This window comes from Macaca mulatta, chromosome 9, assembly GCF_049350105.2.
Source record: "Macaca mulatta isolate MMU2019108-1 chromosome 9, T2T-MMU8v2.0, whole genome shotgun sequence".
Taxonomy (NCBI): domain Eukaryota; kingdom Metazoa; phylum Chordata; class Mammalia; order Primates; family Cercopithecidae; genus Macaca; species Macaca mulatta.
Window position 1 is genome coordinate 110,444,209 of NC_133414.1, and position 10,728 is coordinate 110,454,936.

Consider the following 10,728-nt stretch of genomic DNA (forward strand, 5'->3'; position numbering starts at 1 on the left):
GCTCAGGAGACCCTGGGCGATAGGAGAGCCACCAGCAGTGGCAACAGGGACAAGGAGCTAATGCTGGCCAACACAAAGTGTCACCCACAGAAAACTGGCAAGAATCTTAGGGCGTGGTCTCTGCGATAAACCATGAAACCACTTAGAAGTTTCTTCCTTCTGTCATTTCTTCTTTTTTTTTTCCAAGATGGAGTATTGCTCTGTCACCCAGGCTGGAGTGCAGTGGCGCGATCTCGGCTCACTGCAACCGCTGCCTCCCAGGTTCAAGCGATTCTCCTGCCTCAGCCTCCTGAGTAGCTGGGATTATAGGCATGTGCCACCATGCCCAGCTAATTTTTGTAGTTTTAGTAGAGACGGAGTCTCACCATGTTGGCCAGGCTGGTCACGAACTTCTGACCTCAAGTGATCCACCTGCCTCGGCCTCCCAAAGTGCTGGGATTATAGGCGTGAGCTGCTGCGCCTAGCCTGTCCTTCTGTCCTCTCACATATTACTGGTAGAAGTTAGACCTTTGCCTGTATTCTTTTCCAGTCTGTAGGTCTCCCACGCTGTCTCATCACCCGCAGTCACAGAAGACTGCCTCTTCTCACCCCACAAGCTCCCACGTCAGAATCCACTTTCTAAAGCCTGGTTTCTGACACTCACCTTCGCTTCCCTGGTGGGCACAGGAGCAGTGATAGAAGCCTGTACTACCGGAGGCCCTACCTGATTCCTCTTAGCCCTGGACTTTGCATTTTGGTCTATCTCTACCCATGGATAGACCCATGACATTTTAATAAGTGTTACATGAAGAAAAGTTCCATGTTAAAATACATTTGAGAAGTCTTGGTAAAAACGAAGTTAAACAGCTTTCTCTAAGCAGGACTTTAATATGACAGCATGGAAAGACAAAACCAGGAATCAAGCTCCTTACTTTCCACGATGGGAAATGGGCCCTTGCCTCCGGCGTGTGTGGTCGCTAGAGTGTAGGGCCACAGCTAGTGTCCTGCAGGCCCGGGGACCTGGCCTTGTGCCAAATCCCCTCAAGTGCATCTGAGATGGGCAGGATTTGGACAACAGGATGCAGGTGGTGGTCTCCAATGTGCCACACAAAAGAACCATCAAAGAAGCACTTTTAAAAAGCTAAGCTCCTCAGGCCGGGTATGGTGGTTCATGCCTAGCACTTTGGGAGGCGGAGGTGGGAGGATTGCTTGAGCTCAAGAGTTCCAGACCAGCCTGGGCAACATAGTGAGACTTTTGTCTCTACAAAAGAATTAAAAATAACTTAGCCGGGCATGGTGGTGAATGCCTGTAATCCCAGCTACTCAGGTGGCTGAGGCAGGAGGATTGCTTGAGCACGGGAGGCGGAGGTTGCAGTGAGCCAAGATCGCACCGCTGCACTCCAGCCTGGGTGACAGAGTGAGACCCTGTCTTAAAAACAAATGAAATAAAATAACAAAATAAAAGGCTAAGCTTCTCAGGTGATTCTGATCATCAGCCAGGTTTGAAAACTGCTGGTGGAAGAGACATGTAGGCTGTGCATCTGTGGTTCTCTAAGTTTTACCCAGTAATAGATTAACACAAGAAAAGCAGTGTACATGGGTTCTATTAACCTAGGTTCTTCTTATGAAAATGTCTCCACTGAGATATGATTTAATGCTACACCTCAGCTTGTATCCACGCTTGGTACAAAACGGCCATTCAAATAATCTTCCTAAGTCCACAGAACCAACTGTGGCAAGGCCCTTACGGAACTCAGTGGCTCATCTAGACAAGGCCACCCAGCAGGTTCCTAGAATGCAGTTCCAAGGGAAAAAAAGTGCATTCTCCATCCAACATGTGCTCATCCCGTCACCAGAGCTGCACACCATCATGGACACTTTGTTGCTTTGGGCAGTCAGGAGGGAGCCTTGGGATGCCACATTGAATGAATATTTAGAACTCTCTTGTCCTAAGTTCCTGATTCAGTTGATTTTATCCTTAATTTTCTCTGATCGTCCCTCATCCTCCTTTCTGGCTTTCATGTGCTTTAATGTGGACAAACACCCGGAACTCTGTCTGAAAGCTGGAGGGGCATGAAGCACTTCCTGGTGTAGGAACACGCCGGTGCATTTCCTCTTGAACTCAGCATGCACAGCCCCTCTGACAGTGGCCCCATATTGAATACACGCAGGTGTGCGTGTCTTCCAGTCCACTAGTCTTAATCAGCATCCTCCACCCACTTCTCTTCACAGTGCCTGAGATCAAGAGCTGCCACCAACTGGAGCCCTCCTAGGAATGTGGGGTGGCCTGGCCCAGTGCCCATGACCTTTGGACAATTGTTCTAGGACAATCCAACCAGGCCCATCTTTAGGCTGCTGAGGGAGTAGGAGCTCAGTCACTGGTCGCCTTCCCTACCTGGGCATCCTTCCGGGAGAACTGGGCAATCTGCTTCTGGTTTTCTGCCATGTCTGTGCCCAGCAGAAGGGACCTGGGCACCTTGCTGCCCGCAACCTCTTCCAGCATGGGGGTGAAGGAGTAGGGGTTTCGAAGATGAAGCCTCAGCCCATGTTTCTACAGAACACAAACAGCACGGCAACAAATTAATGGCTCTGTGGCCTCTGCCCATCATCTTTTTCTCCAATTGTTTGTGTGACCATATAGGTACCTGTGTATAGATTCCCAAGTGTATGGTCCTGGTGTCTGTTTTTTAAATATAGTTTAAAGAAAGCCCTCTTGCCCAAGTACCCTATGGTAGACAATACTGTATCATAGCACAGTACACTATACCATTCTATACCATACCATACATACCATACCATGCCATACAGCACCACGCCATGCCACATCATACCATACCACACTACATCACTCACACCATACACACCATGCCATACCACACCCTACCACACCATACGATACTATACCATGTCATATCACACCACACTATGCCATGCCACATCATACCACACCACACCGTGGCACACTCATTCCATGCCAGGGACTGTACTAGGGTTTACAATGGTTACCTCACAACAACTTTGTAAGTACAGTCTTGCATCACTTAACGATGGGGATATGTTCTGAGAAATGCATTGTTAGGCAATTTTGTCGTAGTTTGAGCATCACAGAGTGTACCTACACAAACCTAGATCTGATAGCCTACCACATATAGGCTGTGTGGTGTAGCCTATTGCTGCAAACCTGCACAGCATGTTACTGCACTGAATCCCGGAGGCAACTGTAATACAATGGTGTTTGGGTATCTAAACATATCTAGGCTGGGAGCAGTGGCTCATGCCTGTAATCTCAGCATTTTGGGAGTCCAAGGTGCACAGATCAGCTGAGGTCAGGAGTTCGAGACCAGCCTGGCCAATATGGTGAAACCCCATCTCTATTTAGAATACAAAAATTAGCTGGGCATGATGGCACACACCTGTAGTCCCAACTACTCGGAAGGCTGAGGCAGGAGAATCGCTCGAACCTGGAAGGCAGAGGTTGCAGTGAGGTGAGACTGCACCACTGCACTCCAGCCTGGGTGACAAAGAGAGATTCTGTCTCAAAAAACAAAAACAAAAACAAAAAACCCAAACATAGAAAAGGTACATTAAGAATATGGCATAAAAGGTAAGAAAAATGATACGTATAGAGCCCTCATGATGAATGGAGCCTGCGGGATCGGAAGTTGCTCTGGGTGAGTGGTGAGTGACTAAAGGCCCAGCACATTGCTGTGCACTACTGCACGCTTTATAAATACAGTACACTTAGGCTACACTACATTGATTAAAACATTTTCTTCAGCAAGTTAGCTTACTGCAACTTTTAAACTTTATAAACGTTTTAATTTTTAAAACCTTTTTGATTCTTTGAAAAAGACACTTGGCTACAAACACAAACATTGTATAGCTATATAAGCTATTTTCTTTATATCCTCACTCTGTAAGCTTTTTTCTGTTTTTAAAATTTTTATTTTATTTTATTTTTTTACTTTTTAAATTGTTTTGCTAAAAAGTGAAACGCAAACACACACATCAGCCTAGGGCTACACGGGGTCAGGATCATCAACGTCACTGCCTTCCACCTCCACATCCTGCCCCACTGCAGGGTCTTCAGGGACAGTAACACGTGGCGCTGTCATCTCTAGAGAGCAATGCCTTCTGCTGGATCCCTCCTGACAGACCTGCCTGAGGCTGTTTGACAGTGAATTTTTTAAATAAGGAAAAGGAATACATTCTAAAATAGTAATAAAAAGTATAGTATAATAAATACATTAACCAGTGACAAAGTCATTTACTATCAAGTATTGTGTACTGTATATAATTATATGTACTAGACTTTTTGACAACTGGCTGCACAGTAGGCTTATCGCCACAAACACATGAATAATATGCTGCACTGCAACTATGACATCGCTAGGGGACAGGAATTTTTTTCAGCTCCATTGTAAGCTTATGGGACCACCATTGTATATAGTCTATCGTTGACCAACATGTTGTCACGTGGCACGTGGCTGTCTTACTATCCTCATTGTACAAAAGCAACACGAGAGGCTCATAGGAGTTACACAATTTGTCCCAGGTCACTTTAGGAGGTAGGTCTGGGTTTCAAAACCACAGCTGTGTAACTGCAAAGCCCCAGCTCTCAGCACCAGTCTGTAACTGCCCCACTTCAGAAATAAATAATTAAATTTAGAAAGACACAATCAAGCAATGGTTATGTGAAAATCTATACTTACAAGGTAGATAAATTATTCACATCAGAACATTTTATTTACTTTGCAGACTCATTTACTCCAGGGTCACTTTAAGTGGAAGTCCCCTTGATGCATTTAAAATATGATTTGATTTACAAATATTTGATTAGCACACAGAACTTTCCAAGAGCACATCTACTTCCTCAAAGGAGGCACAGATAAAGCAAAAGGGGCCTGTGCTGCCTCCAGTTTCTGCTGTCCAGAGGCTTCCTTCTCCAGATCCGTGGCCTGCTCCCTCAACGACTCCAGGTCTTGGCTGGAATGCCACCTTATCAGCCAGGCCTCTCCTGTACTCCCTGCGCCCTCGCCCTGCAATATTTTTCCCCAAAGTACTTGTCACCACATGGCTAATCACATATTTAGTGTTTTCATTGTCTCCCCAAGTAGAATGTGAGCCCTGTGAAGTCAGGGGCATTGTCTATTTTGTTCACTGCTGTATCCCCCGCATGCAGACACAGTGCAGTTAATAAGCATTCCGTCGACTCTGAACGTTGCAGACAAGGTACGGCCGCAGAGGAGGGAAATGAGATCTGAGAGTAGAGGTTTTAGGAAAGCACGAGGAAACCAAAAACAGGCTTTTCCAACAGTTACCACTGGAGTTGCTCCACACTGGAGACGCTCCAGGCGGGCAGGCTCGCCGCAGCTCTGGACACTCTGTGCCTGGAGGAGGTTCCTGACACTGGCGGGGGCCGGGGCCAGGAGACGGCTGGGGTCCCTCCTAACCCTAAGATGGAGACATTCTTTATTCTAAGCTGGAGAAACTTCCAGCTTCGTTCCTCTTAATGTAGTGAACTCTCTCATACCCAGGAAGCATCCTTAGTTTCTCTCCTTATTCTTGACATCCCATACGCTGCCTCCAGAACCTGTGCACTTCTCTCTAAGCCACCATTTCGGGAACCGCTGCAGTGCGGCCTCGTGATCCACATGCGACCCTTCCTGTTTCCGCCCAGTCCTCACCAGCCAGCAGGCGGGCTGACCTTGGTAAAGTCACAAATCCTAGCAGTGAACTTCCTGATCGCACACCTCACTGGCTTCTCGCTGCACCTGGATAAAATGCAGTCCCCGAGTTGGCCCCTGCTCCTCCCACCCCAATCTGCTGCCCTCTGCCTGTCACTCCTCTGCTCTGGCCACACTGACCTGCCCTCTGCTCATGCCTGCCTGGGTGTGTCCATCTCCTCTTCCCTCTGACTGGAGACCGTCTGCTTAGATGTCCACACGGCTGCTGCTGGTGACCTCTTGGTATTTGAAAACCTGCTCAAATGTCACCTCCTTGAGGAACATGTCCTTCCTCGTCGCCATCTAGGCTGGAATCTCCACTCTCTCTCTAATGCTGCCTTCTTTTCTTTTCTTCTTGGCACTTACCTCTACCTGAAGTTCTCTCCCTCAGAGCAGGGTCCTTGCCTTTCCAGTTCACTGCTGTACACCCAAGGGCTTCTCTCAGTGCCTGGCACACAGCAGGTACTCAGAAACATGGACTGAATGAATGAATAACCCCCCAACATGGACTGAATGAATGAATAACACCCCAAATCAGGGACCTAAGAGGAATCCAGAAGTTATTCCAAGTATAACTAATTGACTATGAATCACTTTTCATTTGATTCCAGGACTTTCTCTTCTAAATGGAGGCTCTGTCATTCTTAATGGTGTTAAATCAAACTTAGCTTAAAGCTGCCTCCTTGAATACTTTAAGCTCAGCCTAAAGGTTTCTCTGTTCATAGTGAACTCTAAGCTAGAAGGAGGTGTAAACAGGCTGTAACCTACTCCTGTGTCAATCGCCGAGTTTTGGCCAATCAAAGGGGACCAAGTGTTTAAACTGTGTTCAAATAAGACAAACGCTGAGCTATATCCAATCCAGCTATTTCTGTACCTCACTTCCATTTTCTGTACATCACTTTTCACTTTCTGTCTATAAATCTTCTTCTACCACGGGGCTGTGCTGGAGACTTTGAGCATACTCTGGCTCGGGAGGCCGATCCATTTATGAATCATTGTTTGCTCAATTAAACTCTGTTAAATTTAATTTGGTGAAGGTTTTTCTTTTAACAATGGTTTTAATTATGTGGAGTTCGAATGAGAAGGGGAATGTTAAGTAACCATCAGATTATATCCATGAGATTTGTTCGGATTATGAAGTTTTTTTCTTAAAAAAAAAAATGAAAGCAAAACCCTTCTTTTATTTACCCCATGAGAGTTCTCAGCATGCACAATCATCATGAGTGGAAACTGTTGGAAAGCGCGTGTGTGTGAAGGATGTGTGTCTAAATGACCAGAGATACAAGAGATTTTTTTTTTTTTTTTGTGAGATAGAGTCTCGCTCTTTCGCCCAGGCTGGAGTGCAGTGGCACGATCTCGGCTCACTGCAAGCTCCACCTCCCAGGTTCACGCCATTCTCCTGCCTCAGCCTCCTGAGTAGCTGGGACTACAGGAACCCGCCACCATGCCTGGCTAATTTTTTTTGTATTTTTAGTAGAGACGGGGTTTCACCGTGTTAGCCAGGATGGTCTCGATCTCTTGACCTCGTGATCCGCCCGTCTCGGCCTCCCAAAGTGCTGGGATTACAGGTATGAGTCACTCTCTCTAAGAGCAGGGTCTGGCCGGTACGAGAGATTTAAAGGGTGTTCTTCTCAAAGTTGTGTTCCGGGGGCCTTCTCTCTCAGAATGACATGAGAATGCCATCAAAAAGACTTTCTGGGCCCCACCACTGCCACCGACCTGTGAGCAAGAACCCCAGGGAAATCTCCGCTTCCCCAGCAGTTTCCCAGGTCATACTCTGTGGCCCTGCAAGTTAGAGCCCTACCTTAGAGAGATTTCCAGGAGAAAAGCAGGAGCAAAATGAATAAGACTGAGTGAGACACAGAAGGTCAGTGAGGGGGGGAGGGAGATGGGGTTGCCTCTGGCAATGAGGTCAAGGCTGGCCCAGGGGGAGGTGGGGAAGGTGGCTTATGGCTGAAGGGGATGAAAAGCCCCCCTCCACATCCCCTTCTCTGCCAGTGCAAAGGCTCTGCCCTTCCAGCCTGGATTCCATCACCCAGCGTGAGACTGCTGCAAAAGCAAACTCATTTTCTAGGTGGATGGAACCGGGAGGTGATCCAAGTCAGTGCTCGCATTGACAGCTGTGGAAACTAACACCCAGGACGGGCAGGCAGGCCCTGGTGGGGACCACAGAGGGTCAGTGGAGGGTGCTTTGGCTCAAGAAGGGGAGGAGGGGCAGCGGTGCCAAAGCTAAGCCTCACACTTTAGTTGGAGGCTCAGTCTAATTGGATATAGCCTTATAAGTGGCAGGATGATTGAGTAGTCTCTGGCCATTGGTCTTTCTGGAGCCTCAGTTTTCTCAAGTGCCAAATGGGGGTAATAATAATAGCAACAAGTACTGAGCCCGCTGTGCACCAGGGACTGTGCTGATGTAGCCTTGGGAGGCAGGTGTTGTTGCCATTCCCATCTTACAGATGAGGAAGAGAAGGCATCACATGGCGAAATCACACAGCTGGTGAGCTGTGGAGCAGGGAGGCAGACGCAGCCGGCCAGTTTCCAGCAGCTCCAGTCTCAGCCTCTGTGCACACCCCGCTGGAGCTGCCAGGGACACTCCATCTATGACCACGTTCACCACAAACTACAAAGAGCTAGAGGCATGTGAGTCTGGGTGGTATCGGTACCAAGAGGCCTGAGTGCATTATAGCTCAAGAACAAGGAGCTGGAGACAGTCTGACCTTGGCTCAAATTCTCCATCACTTTTTAGCTCTGTGAATTTAACCCCTGAACTTTAAGTTCCCTGATTCTAACATGGCTCTTGACTTACAGGTGAGGAACTATTGAGATAGAACATTAAAGGTCATAGCCCAATATGTGATGCTGGTAAAGTAAATGTTCTCCATTATAGTTTTGGAAAGAGTATATTCCTGGAAAGAGTTTAGTTGCCCTCCTGTCAATGCCCTCCAGGCCCTCAATGTCATGTTAAAACAAGGTGCTCCAGATGGGGTGAGTCCTGCACATCAAACAGCAGAACTGCTTTCTCCCTGAGCTGAGCACCGTACTCCTATGAATGCAGCCCAAGGCAGAGGTTAAAGCATCTACTCAATTCACTTGGGAGCTTCTAGTTCCAGGAACACTATGACAAATACCATTTCAAATGAATAACATTTTTTAAGTAAAGAGAATAATCAAGTGAAAATGTCTATTCTGTGATTCTTAGTCTCATAGATCAGGTTTGCCAAAAGGAGGGTCCCTGTTCCCCAACATCTGCTACTATGAATAAGTGGTGCATTTACAAACTGCCTGCTGCTATGGTCTGGTCTGGACTGGAGACCAGCGACTCACCCCCAGCCCTGGCTAGATTTCATCCAGTCCTGGTACCAGGATGCACATACTCTGTCTCAGTGGCTTGAAGAAGTCTCTACATGAACCAGTTAGAGCAGCCAAAGAGCTGTGAACAGCAGCTGGACATCACACTAGCTTAAAATTTTGAATTTAGAGCAAAGATGGCACCAACATGGCCGGGCATGGTGGCTCATGCCTGTAATCCCAGCATTTTGGGAGGCTGAGGCGGGTGGATCATGAGGTCAGGAGATCGAGGCCATCCTGGCTAACACGGTGAAACCCCATGTCCACTAAAAATACAAAAAATTAGCCGGGCGAGGTGGCGGGCGCCTGTAGTCCCAGCTAGTCGGGAGGCTGAGGCAGGAGAATGGCGTGAACCCGGGAGGCAGAGCTTGCAGTGAGCTGAGATCATGCCACTGCACTCCAGCCTGGGCGACAGAGTGAGACCTGGTCTCAAAAAAAAAAAAAACATGAGTGGCAGCTGCTTGTGCAGATGGCACTAAGACCCCTTTTCTCTGAGTAGTGAGTGACAGTGGCACCAAGCAGGTAGAAGCCAATCAGCCTCAGGAATGTGGTGACGCAGTTTATAAGACAGTGGGGGTGAAGGAAGGTGAAAGGGTTGGCGGCAGGGTTGGGCAAGGTTGTGGACAAAGGTTAGTGGACTGAGAGGCAAACAGCACCAGATGAGACTCCCAGGAACCTTCCCAACAGCCCGGGAGCCAGAAAAGTCCCCAGGCCCCACTTCCTGCTCCAGATGCCAAGAGAGGGAATCAGCTCTCAAGTTCAATGAGGGCAGAAATGGGGCTCGTGTCCCAAGGCAGCTGTAAGCTCAGGCGCCCAAGGCTTCAGATAGGTGTCCCACGGGGCCTGATGGTGACAAAGCTCATTCTTCAAAAGAAGTCTGATTCTTGGATGAAATTTCCCACTTTTCAAGACACTATATGGACAAGACAAAACCCATCCATGGGAACGCAGCAGGGAGACCACGTGGGATACACAATACTTGGGTAGAAGAGGGAGCCCTCAGGGGCGGGCATCACCTCGGGCGTGGAACAGGGAGCCTCTGCCCAGGTTGGGAAGATGGAACTGCCTCCTCCCTCCCTGCAATCAGGCCGGGGAGGCCCTACCTTCAGCTCCAGATCAGTGTAAATCTGCGGCCTCAGCAGGCTGAGCAGGTAGGACGCGCGGGAGAACTTAAACCCTGAAACCGAATCCAATGAAGACGGTCACCAGGGGTCAGCAGGGATGAAGACCATCACCAGGGGTCAGCAGGGATGAAGTCCGTCACCGGGGGTCAGCGGGGATGAGGACCGTCACGGGGGGTCAGCGGGGATGAGGACCGTCACCGGGGGGTCAGTGGGGATGAAGAGGATGAAGACTGTCCCCGGGTCACTGCCCTCCACTCCCCCATGCCACATCGGAGCTCACCTGGGACGATCTCCTCAGTGACAGCTGCACCCCCGATCACATGGCGCCTCTCGAAGACCGCAGTGTTCACCCCCAGTCTCTGCAGGTACGCTGCCTGGGAAGTGGGGCAGCACACAGGGCCCTCCCTTTATCCCTCTGAAATGTCAGGGCTCCCTCGGGCTGACCCGCAGACTGAGGTCCTCACTATAGGCCAGTATGCCCCACACCCTACAGCCTCCCCACCCTGCTCATGCTGTTCCTGCCTCTGGGAATGCCCTTCCCTCTGCTTCCCCTT

The 10,728-nt window shown here is 48.8% G+C and overlaps 1 protein-coding gene across 29 annotated transcripts in view; it reads right to left on the reverse strand.

Moving 5' to 3' along the window:
* The window catches only part of PYROXD2 (pyridine nucleotide-disulphide oxidoreductase domain 2), a 35,390-nt gene that overhangs the window by 17,594 nt on the left and 7,068 nt on the right, over window positions 1-10,728 (reverse strand). For 25 of the 29 annotated variants that reach the window (XR_013397747.1, XR_013397745.1, XR_013397746.1 and 22 more), the window contains 3 exon segments: window positions 10,455-10,548; window positions 10,154-10,227; window positions 2,375-2,530 (listed from right to left, as the gene is read on the reverse strand). Coding sequence is in view for 13 of the 29 variants with exons in the window: in NM_001194321.2 (NP_001181250.2) it covers window positions 2,375-2,530; window positions 10,154-10,227; window positions 10,455-10,548 (324 nt within the window). In the remaining 16 variants the exon portion in view is untranslated. 29 annotated transcript variants of the gene reach the window in all.